Here is a 21,047-nt window from a genome sequence, read left to right on the forward strand (position 1 = left end):
GGTCATTAAAAAAACCTGAAAATTATTTCTTTTTTTAGCTTTACTTGTCAGTATGTGAAAATATCAATATACATGGGTATTTTCTAAGTTTTTATCTACCAAAATTCGTACCTTGTCATTTTGCTCATGATCCCTCATATGGCGCTGGAACCGGGTCTCTTTTGGAAAAGAGAGCAAACAGATCTCACACTTATGGAAGTTAGGTACTTGGTAGGGAAAATTACTGTTCTCTCTATTCGGTGTCAGAACATCATCTACAAAACAAGCATCGAAACATTTGTATGAAGTCACATTTCATTTATAATTTATTATAAACCCCAGAATTCTTTGGAGCAGAAACTATCCAAACTCCTCTAACATTCTGACATATATAAGACTTCAAATTCACTGGGTCTCACAAGTCTCAGGCATAAATGTTACTGCTTCCATTGACGTAGGATCAAAGGAATATGCATCCCTCTCACTGCCAGTCGTTAAGGAGAAAAATGATCACCTTATACTATTAATTTGATGTCAATTCTTTCTGTGCTTCATAAACACCCATGAAGTCTGCAACAAAGTAAAATGCTCCTAAATACCTGAGTAAAATACTGCCAGGGTTTACTTTTAATAATATTACATCATGTGTTTCAAAAAAAATTTTTAATACAACATAGTCAGCAGTTCAGACTACACAGGTTTTATGCCCTTCTCCACTCTTTTCTCTCTCTTTTTTTTTTTTCTTTAAGAAAAATTTAGGCATCTTTTCTTTCTTTTACTTCCGGCAATGTCAAACCTTCATTAGTTACCTTTACAGCTGTAAAACCAACACCAATGTTTCAAATAGCTGAGAGATGCAATAAACTGCCAGTTAAACTGTGTACACACAAATTCAATGGAGAAAAAAATGATTATGTTTTTAATAGACACAGTCTAACCTCACAGTTTCCTTGTTTTGAATTCCCACAGTCACATAGCTTTTGATATACAAGTTGCAAGCTTCTATATCCTCTTGCTTAAATGGTGAAATCAGTCCTATTAATATTTTCCTTATATCTTAAATATCCAAATAAGTTAATCACATACTACACTTGAGAAGATTCTGTATTACTAAGGAAGTTATCTCAATTTAAGAAAAACTTTGAGAAAAGCAATGGGCAGGAAGAGTTAAAATATGTAAGATCATTCAAAGCAGTATTAATAAAACAAAAACAAAAATCAATTGACTCATGTTGCAGATTAGGGACACTAAAAAGAGAAAAAGCCCATAGAATTCAGTTTCAAACACTGACACAATTCAACGAAGTCCATTAACAACAGAATGCAACAAGATGCAAAAAAAAAAAAGGGAACTTTGATTTTATTATCTAGACACACAAGGCCTGATGTTTCCCTTTAAGAAAGGCAATACTTTTCATCATGTATGTAAGAATACGGCATAGGAAGTAACAGCACAACTAAAAGTTTACAGCAGCCTGTTTACATTTCCTCAGAGGAAATCAAAGATTATGATTCATAGAGTATTGCTGCTCAGTACTGCACCTACCTCGAAGTCCCGTCTCATTCCAGGAAAAAAAAAATAATTAAATCAGTACATTGAATCCTGACCACTTTTTCTTCCTGCTAAATTTCTCACAGACAAACTCAAAAAGCTTGTAGTTGAGGAAGCTCTAGGAAACATTTCAGCACAAGATATTTTGGGCAAGAAATCACAACTAAACAATGTCCTGGGGACTTATACTTCCCATTTCTGGACTAAGTCACACAACTGACCTTTGCTTCGCAAAGTTTAGTTCTGCATCCTTCTGTTGGAAATAAATAATTTGCTTTGTACCACAAATCTTTAACATGTATAAACTTAAACCTACTGCATCCTTTAAAGAATTCTCAGCTGCAAATTCATAGTATATGCAAACCCTATCAATAACAGGTGTCCTTTCCATCCTTGAAACAGTCACAGTCCTTGAAAAGCTGAAAAGCACAGCTTTAAATACAAGACACTGTCCTTTACATGTCCTTGTGATAAATATAACTCAGTAGAATTAAAAGGCAAAAAATCAGTTTATGTAAATATTGGTATTACAAGAAAAGGAGAGATAAATGAAGAATCTACTCCGATACTTGGAGTACATGAAGACTTAATGCAAGAAGCTTTCCTTTCCCCTAGAAAAAGGGGTAATTGTTCAACCCCATGAAGGCCTGACCTCCCAGTTTAAATTGACAACTGAAAAATGATCCAATCCATGACTTTAGAAAGGCCTTTAAACCTTCTCCATAAACCGAAGAGATTATTATCTTTAAACATTCCTCTCGAGATCAAAGACACTGGACAACACACAAAAACAATGCCTAAGCAATTGAAGCAGCAAAAGTATAACTTTGAAATAATCAAGGGTGCTAACTTGTCTACAACTTAAAACACAGGAAAAGCAACATGCTCACTAGTAACTGAATGAGATTACCAAGTGACTTATTTTTCAGGTCAATAACATTTCTATACATAATTTTTATTAAAATGTGTAGCATATCTGTGTTAACTGCAATACTGATTAATCGACAGACCATGACTTTCCTTCTGGAATTCAAAAAGGACTTTAAATTAATGATACGTTAACTAAAAATTAAATATCCTTTTAATGTTTCAACAGAACAGAAGTGATTAAGTATATGAAATCATACCACGTGATGCACAGAGATATACAGGAAGAAGATATTTCAGCCTTTCTTTAGAAAGCAGGAAATGACCACCACTAGAATAAATAGAACAGGGTAAGAAAAGCATAATCTTAAAATATTTTATAGATAAGAACAGAAAAACAGCCTAGACTTTGCAAAATGAGGAGCTGAGCAAATTACACCCCATGTCGAAGCGTCAGGAGTTTCTCAAGACTAGTTCATGGGTGATCATAACCCTGAGCTGCCTGCAAGCCTTTCCACCTTCCTAACAACCCTCAGACCCCAAGGAAGAAGAAAGAGAAGGCACATGTTTAGCAAATTCATTGCTTATCTCTGTAAGATCTTAAGCATTACTCTTTCACAGAAAATCTTCGTAACTCTGCAAACTCGTATCTTCAGCTTCTTTTGGTTCTATCTTTCATATTGCTAAAGAGGAAAAGACAGATGTCTTGGAGTCAGGGCTGCACCCTAGAATCAGCAACTGGACTGTATAGTCCAGCTTGACTTGGCAGATGACACTTACTGCAGAAATCCTTACGGATAAGGCACAGAAAAGCCATTTAGGTTAGATTCCAGAAATTTTCAAAGACTCAACTATTGAAAGATCAGGCTGAAGACTACTCTAAGTAGTTACAGCCAGTCTGAATAGAAAACCAGTCCAGTTTGCACTTAAAAGAACTCTGGAAGTTCAGTTGTTTCACTTTCACTTAAAAGGCAGGATTGAGATCTAATGCAGATTACAATTAAAACACAAATTCATTTATTCATTAACACTATGTCTGAAGTGGCTTAAGGCAGAGGATGAAACTATAATAAACTTTTTTCACTTGTATTCTCACTAAAATTATTACCAGCCAAATACTGGGTATTTCTGAGAGTTGCACAGCTCCCTTTTAATAAAGATGCAGGAAGTGACTTTTTATTTTATTCTTTCAGTAGTGACAACGGAAGTATTCAGAACCATACCCCTGCTGAAATCAAGCAATTGTGTAACAGCAAGGAGAAAACCTTTATGTTGTGTTTAGAATCGGGAGACAGAAAAACAGGAAAGACATTGTCCATTAAAAAGGTAACAATCAAGTGAGCTACATTTTAACTTTTCAGGCAGGTGTCACAGATTCATGAAGTATGACTTGGGTCTGTCTTGATTTCAATACAAAAATGAAATAACAGTTTGACAGAGCTTCTTGTTAGAAGAACTAATAACTAGGCAAAGACTATTTACACTGATACCTCTGTACCATACCAATACTGAATCTGTCTTAAAGGCCAGTATTTTTGGATACCCAAAAACACGGGAGATGATGCCAATAGAAGAAGTTGGCAGTGGGTTAAGGAACCTGAACTTTTAAATGCACTGATGAATTTGTTAATTGAAAACAAACAAACAAAAAAAACCCAAACAAAAATTCTCTAAACATTCCCTGTGTACCACAGGGAAACAAAATAAGAATACTGACATACACGATACAGCATTTGATGGTCACAATTCACCACTTATCAGATTAGCAATCTTATCATAAATAGCAAATATGGTGCCTATGCTCCCAGAAAAATGTAAGTATTGGGTATACATATTAAGCAATCTGTTTATTGTCAGATATGCTCTGTCCAGATAAAAACATAAGTCTGTTGTCTGTTAACAAAGTAATAAAATGCCTTTCAAGTCAACAACATAGAATTAGAAGTCTGAGGTTTCATTTAAAGACATTAACTGATTAAGTATATGATGTCAACAAAATTGTATGAAAAATTAGCATGGTCTTACTAGAGAGAAGCTACTTATTGCCATCCAGAAACAAACATACACACAGAGAAAACAAAAATGAGTATCAGAGCAATGAATTCCCTGAAAAACAAGTGATTCCTTCAGGTCTGCACACTGCAACAAATTATAGAATCATAGAATTGCTGAGGTTGGAAGGGACCTTTAAGATCATCGAGTCCAACCTTTAGCCTACCCTGACAAGAGCCACTTCTAAACCATGTCCCTCAGTGCCCCATCTACCCTTTTTTTAAACACCTCCAGGGATGGTGAATCCACCACCTCCCTGGACAGCCTATTCCAATGTTTAATAACCCTTTCAGTGAAAAAATGTTTCCTAATATCTAATCTAAACCTGCCCTGACGTAACTTGAACCCGTTTCCCCTCGTCCTATCACTTGTCACCAGGGAGAAGAGGTCAGCCCCCATCTCTCTACAACCTCCTTTCAGGTAGTTGTAGAGGGTGATAAGGTCTCCCCTCAGCCTCCTCTTCTCCAGGCTAAACAACCCCAGCTCCCTCAGTTGTTCTTCATAAGGTTTGTCCTCCAGACCCCTCACCAGCTTTGTAGCCCTTCTCTGGACACGCTCCAACACCTCAATGTCCCTCTTGTAGCGAGGGGCCCAAAACTGAACGCAGTACTCGAGGTGGGGCCTCACCAGTGCCCAGTACAGGGGGACGATCACTTCCCTAGTCCGGCTCACCACACTATTCCTGATACAGGCTAGGATGCTGTTGGCCTTCTTGGCCACCTGGGCACACTGCTGGCTCATATTCAGCCGGCTATCAACCAACACTCCCAAGTCCTTTTCTGTCGGGCTGCTTTCGAGCCACTCTGCCCCAATCCTGTAGCGCTGCATGGGGTTGTTGTGACCCAAGTGCAGGACCCGGCATTTGGCCTTGTTGAACCTCATACCGTTGGTCTCAGCCCATCGGTCCAGCCTGTCCAGGTCCCTCTGCAGAGCCAACCTACCCTCAAGCAGATCAACACGCCCGCCCAGCTTAGTGTCATCTGCGAACTTACTGAGGGTGCATTCGATCCCTTCATCCAGATCATTGATAAAGATATTAAAGAGAACCGGCCCCAGCACCGAGCCCTGGGGGACACCACTTGTGACCGGACACCAACTGGATTTAACTCCATTTACCACCACTCTCTGGGCACGGCCATCCAGCCAGTTTTTTACCCAGCGAAGAGTACACCTGTCCAGGCCATGAGCAGCCAGTTTCTCCAGGAGAATGCTGTGGGAAACGGTGTCAAAAGCTTTGCAAAAATCCAAGTAGATAACATCCGCAGCTTTTCCCTCATCCACTAAGTGGGTCACCTTATCATAGAAGGATATGAGGTTTGATAGGCATGACCTGCCCTTCACAAACCCATGCTGACTGTGCCTGATCACCCTGTTCTCCTGCATGTGCCGTGTAATGGCACTGAGGAGGATCTGTTCCATGACCTTCCCAGGCACCGACCTGAACCCTCACTGAACAGCTGCAAAGTTTAAAACTGCCATTTATTACTATTAACTGTATGGAAACAGTGCAAAAACTACTGTCTCTTTTTTTTTTTTTGCAATTTGCATGTTTGTCTAGCTGCAACATAAATCAACCCTACTCCATCCCAGCTTGAGTGAGACAGTCAAGTATCAATACAATTAAACTAAACAACGAGCACTTAGCTCATTATGCACTGTCATACATTTTGGCTGTATTCTTACAGTTTGTTAAAAGTCCCCAAAAATACCAGAATCAGATCTGCAAAGCACTTATCAAAGATAATAAACTTTATGGACTTATTCAAATAGCCTTAATGTTACAACCTTTAAATTGTTTTAAAATTAATTGTCCCTCACAGAGCAGCGGCCATCAAGCTTCGGGTCAACTCTGCTACAGATTTCTGTGATACAGCCTTTGTGAAAACTTGACCCAGGGGAGCTGAGTCAGCAAGCAGGTGCTCTCTGCTATAAGCCACCGATGACAACTCAATGTGGAAGGAGGAAGACAGAATTAGAGCACTCCCAACCATTCCTTCCTTATGTAAGCAGCACCGTGCCTCATGGCAGCCTGCAGCCTTCTCTGCAAAGCACAGATGGACCCACTCAGCTGTAAACTCAGCACACCCTTATTAGATCTCTAACAGCCTACTCGCATCCAACTGAGAGGACACTGCGAATACAACGCTCGAGAGTGAGGAATTCATGGATGAAAACTTGTCACTGAAGTTAAATGGCAGCTGGCAAGCTTAGGGGCAAAAGGGTCTGACCCTATCAAAACCTATTTACTAATTTATGAGTGGGAAGAAAGCAGTAGGACAAGAGAACAAAACAGGGATGGTGATATTGATGTTTCCTCCTGCTACACTGGAAGTCATTGAACACAGACGACAATGAATCATTAAAACATTTTGCTTAGTTCTGCGATCACAGAAGAATCAAATTAATTTAAACATAACTCATCACTTTCTTAAAGAAAAACAGCAGTCATTCCTCATGACTTCTAATGGGTGGCTCAGGGGAAAGACTCAACTCTCAGTCCATGTATTGGAGCAAAATCCAGAAATTAATTAAAATTTGCTCATATAAGAAAAGGTAGTTTTATTATGTTTTGGCCAATACTCAATCTGTAATTTAAAGTCGTACCAGTCCAGACACCCGACTTCCAGGAGCACACTACTGAGATGGATGTCCAGGTGCCAAACGCTCAGCATTTGCCGACACAAAGCAGCTGCACTCCTTTGTGGACCACAGATGACTCCAGAAGTTGCGTGGCCACACTGATGCACTGCAGGCAGCAGGGAAGCCTGACGGGACACAGAATTAACAGCTCCATGGTAGCTGTAGTCAGTGCAATGCTGAACAGATTGTACTGGGTCTGGCTGGGATGGAGTTAACTTTCTTCATAGCAGCCCGTATGGTGCTGTGTTTTAAATCTGTGACTAAAACAATGCTGGTAACACACCAATGTTTTAGCTATTGCTGAACAGAGCTTGTACAGCGTGAAGGCTTTCTCTGTTTCTCACTCTGCCCCCACAATGAGTAGGATGAGGGTGGGCAAGAGGTTGGAAGGGACAGCTGATGCAAATTAACCAAAAAGATATTCCATGCCATACATAATGCACAGCAACACAAATTCGTGGGTGGTCCTTCCAAGGCAATCTTTTCTCAGAGACTGACTGAGCATCAGTCTGCTTGTGAGAGGTGGTGAATATTTGCCTTTGTATCACCTGGTTGGTAGGGGGGTTTTTTTATCTCAACCCACAAGCTTTTTCTTGCTTTTGGTATTCCAATTCTCTCTCCCACCCTACCGCAGGAGGAAGTAAGCGAGTGGCTGGTGGGTGCCTGATTGCTGGCCAGGGGGTCAACCAATCCCCATCATCCTAATCTACATAGATAACTGAAAATTGGCATTTCCTTAACCAACTCTGCTAGCTAGTATTTTCCAGCTGTTAGTTTTTGTATGATTTTTATATGATTTGGATGTCTCATGCCTGAGACCTTGACCCTTACCTGTGTCCAGCCACTACACTGTTAACAGTAATTTAAGAATGAACTAAAGGATTTGTTAGATGATCTTCCTTCTCCCTGAGAGGGAACACAATCCAACTACAGCAGAAAACCTCAAAAGAAAGAGACATGAGAGGTCTCAAATAGAAATTTAATTATATTTGGAAACAACGCATAGGAACGAATAAGGTACGGAGGTATGAGCGCGACTGCAATAGGGCACAAAATAATGAGGACCTGCAATTTGCAGAAGACTACAGAAAAGGGGCAGAACAAGGCTGAAGTTATCACGCAGCCAGAATTTAAGCACAGGTTTTTAACTGTATAGATTATTGGTGAAACAGCACAGACATATTTCAAGTACAAGGAGGACCTAATGTAGAATTAAAGAATACCAGTATAATCTAACTCTTCTCGCTGTGACCCAACATACCCCTCCTGCATAAACTTGATTTTGTTACTGTAGAACACCAAGATGACCAAAGAAAAGTATCATTATTAAAGCCTAAAGATTCCCATTTCTAAACCAAAAGTTTCAGCAGTTGTACCTCCTGTATATTTTGAAAAGGAATTACCTACACATATCATATTTGAAAGATGTAGCCCACATCACAGAAGTAGTACCACAACCTTTTCATTCTTGCCTGTAAACCATCACTCACCTGTTCTTGTACTTGTCAGTCAGAGGTCACTGCATAAAATCCCAGTGCACAACTACTAAAATAATCTACATAAGTCTTCCCTGAACTTACATTAACCAGTGAGTTCAAGTTGCATTTTTCTTCACTAATACAAAATTGAATGTAAAATCTCAGAACTGACTTTCCCCTAGTTCAATATGTCCACACCCTAAGTGATGATAGAGAACTGAAAGGAAGCAAACAAAATACAGCCAGGTCTGCAAAGGCAGAGGTAAAGCTACACCACTTTCTCTGTGTTTCTTATCTGTGTGTATTTAATATTTACTACTCTTCATATGTGAATTCTGTTAAAATTCATGTCCTCTGAAGGCACAAAATACTCAGTTTTAACTGCCCTCATAGAAGAATTTAGTTTAAACTTGTGTAAAAGTAGCCTTTAGATTTAAATATAGGACATACACTCTAGCCTTAAAATGCTTCAGTACACCCTGCAAATATTTCACTTTGCTGTTCAAATAATTCCTCTTCTGCTATTTGAAAATGATCAGACAGCTATGAAAGTAAAAAACTGGTAATTTCATGGTGCTGCTACTCAAACAGCAACAAGCAGTACTGAACCAAATACAAAGGACCTTCACTATAGCAAAGGAAAATTTAGGGCAAGGAAAGACAACTGAAGGTACAAGAACAGTAACTGAATCCTCAAACTTCTCATATGCCTTAAGTAACAACAGAAACAGTGAGGCCATGACTACCAACTCATGGTAACAACTACACATTTATTGGGACAAAACGGAAACTCTCTCAAATTACAAAAAAGAGCCAGTGACAAAGTCTCAAGGTTTCACCTAAGTTTTCACCGGACCTGCGTAAAAACCTTGTCCACTACAGTAGCTAATAAAATAGCCATAAGCACCCAAAATACTATATTGGATCTATAACAAATACATCTTCAAACACTGTCTTTTCATTGGTTATCTAACTGAACAGTAAAAGCCTGGTATTTATTTCAATTCAAGCTTAATAGTAACTGTTCATTGCTAAACTCTAATTAAAACAAAAAGTTGAGTATGGTTTTTCAAAATACCATCCTTACGATATGAGGCCTAACATTTTTTAAAACTTTTCTCAAAGCAAAATCATATTGCACCTTCCAAAACACTCGTGTGTTTCAGGGCTTTTTCTTTTCAGTTTTCAGGCACTTCTCCCAAGCTCCAAAAATACTTACAATGAGCATCTTCTATTACACTAGTATCTTAAAGAAAGCACAGAAAGAATATTTTATCCAAAGTTAGGTAGTAAAACTAAAAGTAAAGGTCACAGTTTGCGGGATCATTACTAAGAAAGTATCACTAAAACACCCAAGCTTAAATCTGAGAAATATATGCATAGAAGGGCATAAGAAAACATACCAATATAAATACAACACAATAAATGCTCCCCTGCACGTTTTCTTTGCGCTACCTTAGCTGCACAACAACAGTGGAAATCACATTCTCACATCTCAGAGAGATCCTAAAAGAACAAATGAACGTTGGCAATGATGCACAAAAATGTATTTCCTTATAGAATCATAGATTCGTTTAGGTTGGAAAAGGCATTTAATATCATCGAGTCCAAACAACTTCTGAAACTGTGTTTCAGTTTGTGCCTATCAGAGGTCAATTTGAACAGCTCAATTAAGCATTCAAAAAAAAAAAAAAGAGAGAGAGAATCGCAAGACAGTTTTGGGAAGACACTACTGATGCAAAAACAGTTCTCTTAGAACCGCAGACATTGAGGTAGATATTGTTTGGTTTATTTCTGTCTAGAGTTCAGTTTTTTTTAATCTAACATATTTAATTTTCCTAGAACAAAGAACTTGTTCTAGTATTTGACATGCACAGTGGTTAAAGAAGTCTAAGGAAGCTGCACAAGAAAATATTACTGATTCACCTTTATTTTCTTCCAAACAAAGCTGTATTACCATAAACATACAGACTGTACAACTACAGACAGCAACACTTCTGTGACAGACATTAGTGTACCAGGGTCGTAGGAATTCTGAGGGCCACACTAAAAAGGAACAAAACCTAAAAATGTACAACTTCCTAAGCAAAAGATATGACGTTTATTTTTCTAAACATGTATTTTCTAAATAAAATCCCTTCTGCTAAAATTTAAGCCTGTGGAATTCACAACCAGTTTTCAAAGTCTGTCAGCCTGTGCCTGAATGGGACAAACAGCCAAACGTCCTGAGAACGTAAATTACCCAGATTCACTGTCCTGCTCAGCCAGAGCTTCTTCATTCATGACCTTCTTTTAGCCACACTGAAGTGCAGAAAAAAAATGTGACGCTTGCCAACACTGACTTTGCTGTTTTCACAAACTGCTGAAATCTCAAGGACCAAAGACTCCAGAATCCACAGTATTTGCCTATACTGGGCAGAGTCCTTGCAACTGCAGACTGCAGAAGTCTCTGAATCCCTGTGGTAGCCTTAGACCCTGTAATTCTAAACTGCCGTCTGCAATCAAACTACCTCTATGAAGCAATTTCATTAATAAATTAGCAAATTTCTTTTTAAAAAATGAAATACATGAAAAACACACCATATGATCAAACTCACAGTAAATCCTATCAGCCATACCTCTTGCTATAGGAAGGGTCTAAGATCAAGGGGGACAAGCAAAAGGGATACAGCTACTAGGCACTTTTTCTGACAGCTTGTCTTGGTCTTGATCTTTTTCTCATTCATACATCATGACATTATTACAGGAGCTACGCATATATGATATACGCATACCCTTGCAAGAATTACTAGAGAATTAAGTAGACATTTTAGTTAAAATAAACTTTTTTTTAAAGCTGCTTGGCTTCCAAAACTGGTAATAGCCAAAGCTCTTTAGGTCCTTCTTTATATACTTACTATTTAGTGTTCAAAAGTCAGGATGTCTCCAACAACAAAAAAATAATAAAAACTTCGGGTAGGAACCTGTGGCCCATTTGGGTTTCCACACTGGATACCCAACTTCATAATGTTCATGTAAGAGTACAGCATTATTTTTTTTTTCGCCTGCCAGCACATTTCAATTCTACAAAAAGTATTTCACAGAAGGCTCACCTACACATTCCTCTTTAACAGCCAGAGCTCATCTCCAAGCACTCAGAAAACCAGACATTCTAAATATATACTGAAAATATTAATTAGTTGAATTTTCATGACTGAAATAACCATGGTATTTTAAAGTTTTATGAAATCTCTCCCCATTCTACATGGTTATAAAAAAAAATAATTCTGGTGCTACATATTTGCACTGAAAGAAAAGTCACTGAAGAGGGTTTCAAGTCTACCTGAAACACAGTATTTCTGCAGTTTGTGGGCTTTATTCACATACTACTCACAGGTCCCTAGTAACATCATCAGGACTGAACTACACAAAAGAGCCAGAAAACTCACTAGCTACAAAAGGCTGTCAGAAAAATCCAAGCTCAAACTAATCCTGCCCTGGAGTATTCTGTCATCATCGACACTAAAACGCAAGCGAAGATTTAAAAATTAAAGCGTAAGGCAGACTAATACACGTTTGGGAAAGAAAACCAGTTCGTTTTTATACACGTACCCACAAAGAAAACGACTACAAAGGTGGTTTTTTTAAAGCCTGAAAACCAGAAAGCCCTCCTTCTTGTAACCAGAGAGATGTAAGAGTTGAATCCTATTTGCACACTCCTTTATCATCCTTTATTGGAAGCTCTCGTTAATTTGCCCCGGGGGGGAGGGGAGGCAGTGCGAGGGGAAGAGCGGCGGAAGGACTGCGGACCCTTCCCGTACCGTCCTCCCTCCTCCTCCGGCCCGCGCCAGCTCCGGCCGGCCCGCAGCAGCCGCGCCGCGGGCCGGGAGGGAACAGAAAGCCATGCCACCGGCCTGGGCCCACAAACACTTGGACGGCGCCAGCGAACGAACGCAACGGCCGGCACCGCCACCGGTTCCCCGCCGCGGGCGAGGGGGCTACTAGGACCGCCGCTCCCCAAGAGGGAGGCCGGAGGCTCCGCGTGCGGGCGGCGGGACTCGGCGGGCCAGGCCGGGCCGAGCGGGCTCCCTTCAGCCCAGCCGCCGGCGCCGTGTGGGGCGGCGGGCGCTACCCGCTCGGTATCATTCCGCAGGGCCGGGCCAGGCTCCCTCCCCTCCGCCCTCTCGCCTATACACTCGCACAATAGACCCGGCCTCCCTCCACCCCATATCCGGGGACTATATGCGGGAGCCCGCGGAGGCTTTTTTTTTCCGCCATCTCGCAGCGCGCCGCGCTTCTACACACCACCACCATCACCACCCCCTTTCTTTCCTTCCTTCCTTCCTTCCTTCCGTCCCAGGGGGCTCCTCACCGCGCTCGCCCCGGCCACCCTGTTTTACCTGACGCGGCGCCGGCCCTGCACGTCTCTCCGCCGGCTTTGGAAGGCCGCCCCCTCGGCATGGCCGCCCCCTCCCTCCCCTTAACGCCCCCCCCCTCCCGTGCGTTCCTCCCCCTCCCCCCCCCCCGCAGCGCGCGCACACACACACACACTTGGCAACGGCGGAGGAAGCGGCGGTTGGTGAAGGGGGGGGGGGAACGGGCCGAGGGGGCGGGGACCCGGCCCTTACACACGGGCCGCCCCGGGGGGACTCGGCGGCGCAGGCGCACACACAGGGCCCACCGGAGGAGCGAGGCCGTGGGGGAGGAAGAGGGAGCAGGGGAAGAGGCGAAACTCACAGCAGGGCCGGGGCGGGGCGGGCGGCGCAGGCGCACTGAGGGCGCCCGGCTGGCGGAGGTTGGGGGGGGGGGGGGGACGGCGGCGCCAAAGAGGTCGCGGAGGGGCGGTGGCGGGGAGGGGCGGCTGCGCATGCGCGGGGGCTGGGGGGTCGTGTGGGTGAGGTGAGGGGTGGGGACATCCGGGTGCGGTGGCGCATGCGCTGGAGTGAGGCTGGGGCCGACCTGGGCCGGGCTTGCTGAGTGGAGACCTGGCATGGCGGGTCTGGGTGTGCGCCGCTTCGGCATCCCGGGCTGAGGCTTTCTGTTCAGGGCCTAGAAACGGCCTAGTTCGGCCACAGCTGCTGCTGCCGCGGTCGTTCCCGGTGCCGCGGTCGTTCCCCGCCTTTCCCTCCCGCGCCCTCCCCGAGCTCTGGTTTTAGCCCTAGGGGTGCGGGACCCGGACGCAGAAGCGCGTCTGCCTGTGTCTGTGACCTGCCTGAGGAGATCCTGAGGGGTCATAAGAGGTCGCCCGATCATTTAATACCAATTTTGGGGTATTGTAAGCCGTAATACTTAAATTTGTCACCTGTAGTTTGCACATAGTAGAAGCGTATCCTCTGGGAAGGTACCCATAACAATGGAGATGTTTTTATTGATGGCTTGTTCTGGTGCTTCGTGGCTTTCATTGCTTCCAAAGACACTGCTGTGTTTCAGCTTTGAATTCACAGGTCTTCATCTTCTAAGATGAGATTTTTATTACATCTCTTGATAAATAAAAACTTAATACAAAACACGCACTTTTGATGGGTGACTTGATTAATCTTTTTTCATTATCTCAATGGTGTGAGCTGTTTAAGATTCTAAGGTTTTCTCTGAGTTATGTTTTCTTTCTGCACCTTTTAATTTTTAAGTACCTTTTTAAAAAGGGCATATTTGTGCATGAAGGGAACTGCTATGCGAATACTGCCTACACTGATAAAACTGCTTTTTTTTTTTTTTTTTTTTTTTTTTTTTTTTTTTTACTACTGAGTCTTTCACCTAAAGAGTGATCCAAAACCCACTTCCCACTGAACCAGGTTATTGCTGCTTAGTTACTCAGCTGTTCCAATGCTCAAGTTCTCATTGCTTTCTAGGATACCCCTTTTTTCCTCCCCTCATCCCGTATGGCCAGCACATGACTGGTTTCTTGATTTCAAACCATATAGTGTTTAAGCAGCCTGTATTAAAACACATTTAATGTGATGTAGGCTTAGTTAAGCAAGCTGGATGACCCTGTCCTCATTTATTGCATTTATTACTTTAATGTCACTTTCTGTAGTCTCTGCAAATAGTACTAGGCAGGTACTTCAGATCACTGATCAAAAAAATAGGGCAGGCTGGGCAGTGATACCTATAAACTATATCAGCAAAAAGTTACTTAATAGTTTTCTCATCATTGAATGTTAATTATAACTTCGTTAATTCATGTATCTTGTTTTGTTGCGAATGTATGGAGCTATTTTTTTAATCAGTTCTAAGTTAACTGCATTTCAGATACCTAATTTAATTGCATCTAAAAACTTGCCTTTAGCTACCAAATTTAATCATATCAAAGAATGAAATTGGGTTTTTGGAATGCAAGGTTTCATTTCTTCCTGAAGGCTAAGGCTGGGTAGGCATTATTGAGATTATTTTTTTTTTTTGTTCTTCTTCTATCTGCCAGTAAAAAGTGTACTGTATTTTAATTTTCTCTGCAGAAGTGCAGCATTGATAAATACGGAAAGGTGCGCTGAAGCTGCTGTGACCCTTGCATGGGGCTGCTTCCGAGCTGCCCACTCGCTACGGCCCAGCTACGTGCAGGGAAAAGGCAAAGAACAGCAGCGGCCTCTGGTGGTTATGGGCGGGTTCTCCAGTTCTGTGCTGAAAATTAGGACTGCCGGTCGTTTCAGCAGTGAACTACAAGTGCATGAGACAAGGTGACAGCAGTTCACAAGATTTCAGTTAGACCCTAGGGATGGGACTCAAAACAAAAGAACCCCAACTGAATCGGTATCTAAAGCAACTTTGCATAAAGTCATTGTTTTAACTCCTTCTCCTGTTTTTGTTCTAACTTTATTACCAGGATTCTCTTTTTTTTTTCTTGTTTGGTTTTTTTTTTTTTTACGTTGAGGTCTTCTGAATTAGGTTTAAGAACTTTGCATCTTGAGTTTTGTTTCAGTTTTGAAAAGAGCTGATGTGCATTTGTTAGGGATGTAAGTGGGATTCTTTGTGCAGGCAGCTTCTGTCTATACTGATAGTAATGAAAATTGTACCTCATATTTCAAGTCTAATGCAAAAGCCAACTTTAATTTCCATTTTGGCTGTTCAGTGTTATTGTTCCCTGCACGTCTTTCAGTGTCCAGCAGCAATACATACAATCACGTTTAATTTTGTGCTGCAAAAGTCTGTGCATCATCTGTTCCAAATTTAATGTGGTACGTTTGTCATTGTGGATCAGTCTTCTAACACTCTCTCATTCTGTACAAAACTAGCTCTGCCTAAAAGTAGAAAAGACACCAGTTTTACTTCTGATCCTCAAGGTGCCTGTGGTGCTGGGAGACAAATAACAGTTCATGAAGAGTGTATTGGATAGATGTTGAAGAGCATATGAAAATAACTTTTTATTAATAAAAAAACCCAGTGGTAAATCATATGCTTAAAAGAGTCTTTAACTTTACAGGAATTTTTAATCTTTTGAAGCTCTTTAATCTCTGTATAATTTCCCTTCTTTGTCTGTGTGATTGACATAGTATTTTTCACCTGCACTTTGCAACTCGTGGAAGAAAGGCACCGCATGCATAGGTAAAACCGTTGCTCTACTTGTTAGTGAATCTATTGTTGACATTTGCAGAGATGCTTGTATTTCAAAATATTTAAAATTTGTTGTATTTTGTAACTAATAAAATAACCTATTGCAGTCTTTCTCTAAAGTCTCTGGCATTAATCTAGAAGTGCTGCACAGGAAACTTCTCACTTTTGGGGTGCCTTCTCAGGTGAGAGCCTAGCAGACCATTACTTATGTTCTGCTGTCCATGCAAAGGAAGCATCGGTCTGTTCCCCAGATGGAGTCTGTAACGTAATACAGAAAGTGCCAGGTGGTTGGCCTTTAGCTCTTTCAATCATGAATTTTATCTGGTATCATTAATTTCTAGGAAGAAAAGCAGCGATAGTGTCAGCCTTAAAATATGCAACATTAAAAGTTATGCTTGTTTTTTATCTACAGATGAAGAATATAGCGATAGCGAGAGTAAGGTTAACACAAGGCCACAGAACAAATTGAATTCTAGGTTTTACTACCAACTAGTAGTACTTGATGTGCTACTAAATTTTAAGGCAAAATGATGAAATCTGGTGAACCATCTCAGTAAAGCTACTTACTAAGTAGGGTACTATTTACTGTTACAGTTGTCAGACCCTTACTGTTGTAAAATACTATTTTCAGGTGCTTATGGCTTTGCCACACTTGAACTGTTTGGACTAAAATTCCCGTGCCAGCTGTCTAACTTCAGTTTGAGTTTGGTTGATTTGAACGGACTGCTTATATTTGTCGGATTATGTTTCAACCTGGTTTTTGTTTTTTTTTTAAGGGGGAACATAAAATTATGTGCTGCACTCACCAGTGAAACTGGTGACTGAAAATTTTTACTCTAGCACGAATTTTAAGTCCGGATAAGTCCATTACTCTCTGCAATAAAACTTCAAATTTATCATTTTATATATGTTTCAAAAAAATTTATTAGAATGTGATGAATAGCTTTCGTTTTAAGGAACTGGGTCGTGTAACAGCTCTCTGTCCAGCTTTTCCACGCTGGGACAGGACAATACTTTCCCTGAGTTAAAGCTGTAGGTGTTTAATACTTCAGGTTGGCAAATCCATCCACAATTTGCTTAAAATCATGACATGTAAATAAGTGTAACACCTTTTGAATTCTTGTGTTTTAGCTTTTGTGTGTCTGAATGCTTGTGAACCAGAAACAAAATGTAATTCTAATGAATGTATTTTTGTATCATGGTTTGGCTTCAGGCAATGGCATTTTAAGAAAAAACACTTTAATTTTCCCAGCATGATGGAAATGCTGATACACCAAAGTAGTTCTGTGTTCAGCCAGAGGTGAGAGAAATAAAGGCCATCACAATATCCTACGTACACAATACAGCCAGGCTTCCATAGAAGGGTGTTTCGATAGCTGTACCAGCACATTTGCCTACTGTACGCACAAAACAGAAAAGATGCTTAGGACTGACTTATACCTGTTGCCAAAATTAAATAACCTGTACCAGGAAAAGCAACTTTATGCTTGTAGGACATAACCTGAACTAGAACCTGCAGTATGTGGAAATTCAATAAAAGCAGCAGTCCTCTCTCATATTACTATAATAGCAAAAGCTAGAATAGACCTGGTGTATATTTAGTTTCTGTGTAATTGTTGAAATTATACACTGTAAGAATTGTGGTATACATTTTGTATGAAGGATTTCACTAGAGAACTAATTTTCCAATGTTAACATGTTAATTTCCAAGGAGAGATAAATGTTTTCTGCTTTGCTCGGTCTGTTTGTTCATTTATCAAAGAGAGGGTGCCTCCTACTCTTTCTTGATTTGCTTTTGTATGGCTAAAGGACTTGGGTTTCCATCCCTGTCAACCAGCTTGCTTCTAAAGGTGCTGTTCAAATGCAAACTGGTGTTTTGATTAAAAATTAATAGTCTGTAAAAATCTAATGTTTACACTCATTAAGAAAAAAAAATATTATTGAAAAGGTAAATGAAAATACTGTTAGCCACTTTAATACTATCTTTAAAATTCTCATTGTCAGCCATAAGGCTGCATGTACAGTTGAGTGTTTTGAGAGAAAATTCATTAGAATAGTGAGGTTGTATACTATGGTACTGTAGTATACTGAGATAGTACAGCTGTATTAAAGGTGAAATCTTACTGTATTTTGAGGCTGGGATGGCTAATCCAGTAAGAACTGCACTGAGTCTATCAGCTTCATTTAATATTTGCCACTGAACTTAGATATCTCACATCTATGTGACTTTCATCTGCTGTCAGCTGGGCACTGACTCAAACTGGTCATCTAAAGGATAAAAATGACATTCATTGTCAGTGTTGGAGTTCTAATTGGATAGCAATGATTCCCTACAAACCCATTTTATCTATGCTGCCCTGGGATTTTAACGCTCGTTCTGCGTGTAAAATTTAACAGAGATAGCATAATTTTCTTGTACAGCTTTCCTAAATGCGCAGTTATTACCATCGCATTGATCAGTCTGAGGCAGTATGACTGCTGCCTTTTCTATTGCATTTGGTGCTCCCGTTTTCCCTCTCTTTCTGTAATGCCTGCCCTGGGCTGCAGGTACTCCGCCGGCTGAACTGTATTTTCTGTTAGTGGGTGTGACATGCCTGGAAGACATTCCAGTCCTTCAAATACAACCTGCTAATCTTTCATCAGCTTTGCTGCAGGGATGCTGTAGTGTATTTTCTTGTTTAGACAGTATAGGGGTTTGGTTTCGTTTGCTTTTGGATCTGTTCTAACTCATTTGTCAGAAATTTGCTATAATAAGTGTCATGATTTCTTTTAGTGACATTAGTTTCTGTGTTGTCTGTACTACCTGAAATTGCGGTCTCTAAGCTTTCTCTGTATGTTTTCTTTGTGTGTCCTTTTTGGGGGGGTAATTACACGGTTCTCGTGGGTTTATGGTCATGCATTGTATAATTTTAATCTATCTTTTTGTGGTTGCAATTTTGCTCTCTATTCTCAAGTAATAGTATAGGAGTCTTCATAATCTACTAGATTCGCTGATGCCTTACTGTGTACTTGGCATTTAATTTCCTGTTTGTATGCTACCTCGTCTTGATGTCTTATGATACGCTGAGGTTTATGTTTTCTGTTGCCTTTTTTTCCCCTTCTTGCTTCTCATCTCTTTCCTATCCTCTTCCGTCTACTCTTTCCTTTTCCCTTGTCTACAAGTTTTGGCATGATAATTTCTTCTGCTACAAGTGTACGACCCCAGACAAAAGGTCCATTCATCATCATCTTTTTCTTCATAGTACACCATGAGCAATTTTATGTGATCATATAATTTTGTTGTCTTCTCTGCTCCGTATTGCTTTTTGATGGTTTTCAGTGTTGGAGGTGGGTTCTTGGGCAGGCTTTTTGCTGCACTTCTGTGCTTTTCCTATGTTACATATGAAATTATCTCTGAGACTGCTCTGTTGGAGAATTGCTGTCCATATTGCACTTGTCTGTATCTCTGTGTAATGTTAACATGGAGATTTTTGCATATTTTCATGCAATCTTCTGCAGTTTCATTCCTATTTGTAATTTATGAGGATTTTAATACAACAATTACAGAATTCAGCTATTTTTTATAATTCAGAAATGTACTGGTCTGTTCCTTCCCCAGATTCTTAACTACAGTTGTGTTTTCATTTTTTTTTTAAAAAAAAACAACCTTTCATAAGTTCTTGAGGGAATGTAAAATCCTAGAAGGCCTCTAAAACATGAACTTCCCTGATCTTCTCTTGATATATCCAGATGCTGTTGGAATATGTAGTAGGCTTTACAAGTAATGACCAAGATACACCTTTTCATATGCATTCCTACATCCATTTTGTTGTAAAGAGTTCCCAGTTACTAAATAGATTATCTTTGTGTCTACAGGGAGTTCATGATTTCACATACAAGCAAGATCTGACACGTGCATGTTTCAAATGTTGGAAGAAAGAGTACAGGCTCAGGACTTCATTCTTCCATCCACGTATAAAGATCTCTCCTGCAAAACGGTTTCTGAAATGAGGCTTTCCGTTCAGAGAAATTACCCTTTACATTTTTTTTTTTCACTATGAAGACTGTATTTGGAAAATTGGTCTTTTCATGTGAAGGATGTTTTGTTTATAGAAAAAAACCCAATATCCTTGTATTTGCCAAAACAGGTTGGACCAGATGATCCTTGAGGTCCCTTCCAGTCTGGTAGTCTATGATTCTGTGATTTGGACACACTACTTGCATTTGTCCAAATATAGTTTATTTGCTTATATTTGGACACTACTGAGCTCTGGTATCTGGATTCTGCGTAGACTATAGGAGCTTGACAACTCAAGTGCACAGGAACTGTTTTTCCCAAAAAAATTTCAAAGGAAACTTTAGAGCTAGACTATGCATAGGAGTTACCCTGAAATATAAATTTAGGCTAAATACTTTGATCCTGAGGAAGAAAAAATAAAAATTTCCAGCTTCATTCATCAAGACAGGAGATCTGCTGTAACCAAATAGCGCTTATCCATACTTTATTTAGATAGGTAGCTAAGGGATTTTTATACTTTCAAAAGCATATATTTTTTCCTACTTGTTGATGAGAGTCTGTCGTGCTGTATCACACAGAGAGGTATTTATTAATACAAATGAGCCCCACAGTGAGAAAACACAAAAAGAAGTGAGTATGTGCTCGCTTGCAAGGAAGGTGAGAGTTAAGAAAGTAAGCAATTATACTTCCCTGGACAACAGAAATACGTTGCATTTCTCAGAAAAATCTGATACCATTATTTCTGTTTTAAACTTAAGCCTGACATTTTCTAAGTCAATATATTTATCTGAATGTTCATGTTCACAGTGCAGTAATTTTGGAAACTCGTGTGATAACAGACAATACAATGTAATGAATTGGTTTGTGTTTTTATAGTGTTAATTCATGTGAAGGAGCATTACTGTGTACAGGGTCCTTCTGGGTATGTAGCTGCACATCGTGAAGTATTTGGTGGCTG

The 21,047-nt window shown here is 40.3% G+C and overlaps 1 protein-coding gene across 10 annotated transcripts in view; it reads right to left on the reverse strand.

Annotated features, from left to right (window-relative positions):
* The window catches only part of ZNF236 (zinc finger protein 236), an 82,914-nt gene extending 69,683 nt beyond the window's left edge, over window positions 1-13,231 (reverse strand). For 8 of the 10 annotated variants that reach the window (XR_012585688.1, XM_074576509.1, XM_074576504.1 and 5 more), the window contains exons 1-2: window positions 12,948-13,019; window positions 112-254 (exon numbers count right to left, since the gene is read on the reverse strand). Coding sequence is in view for 9 of the 10 variants with exons in the window: in XM_074576509.1 (XP_074432610.1) it covers window positions 112-254; window positions 12,948-13,008 (204 nt within the window). In the remaining variant the exon portion in view is untranslated. Of the gene's footprint in view, window positions 1-111; window positions 255-11,465; window positions 11,762-12,947; window positions 13,020-13,098 lie in introns of those variants that run through there. The other 2 variants (XM_074576507.1, XM_074576508.1) reach the window with 2 other exon arrangements.
* Window positions 13,232-21,047: the final 7,816 nt, after the last annotated feature.

Source organism: Larus michahellis, chromosome 2, assembly GCF_964199755.1.
Source record: "Larus michahellis chromosome 2, bLarMic1.1, whole genome shotgun sequence".
NCBI classification, from domain to species: domain Eukaryota; kingdom Metazoa; phylum Chordata; class Aves; order Charadriiformes; family Laridae; genus Larus; species Larus michahellis.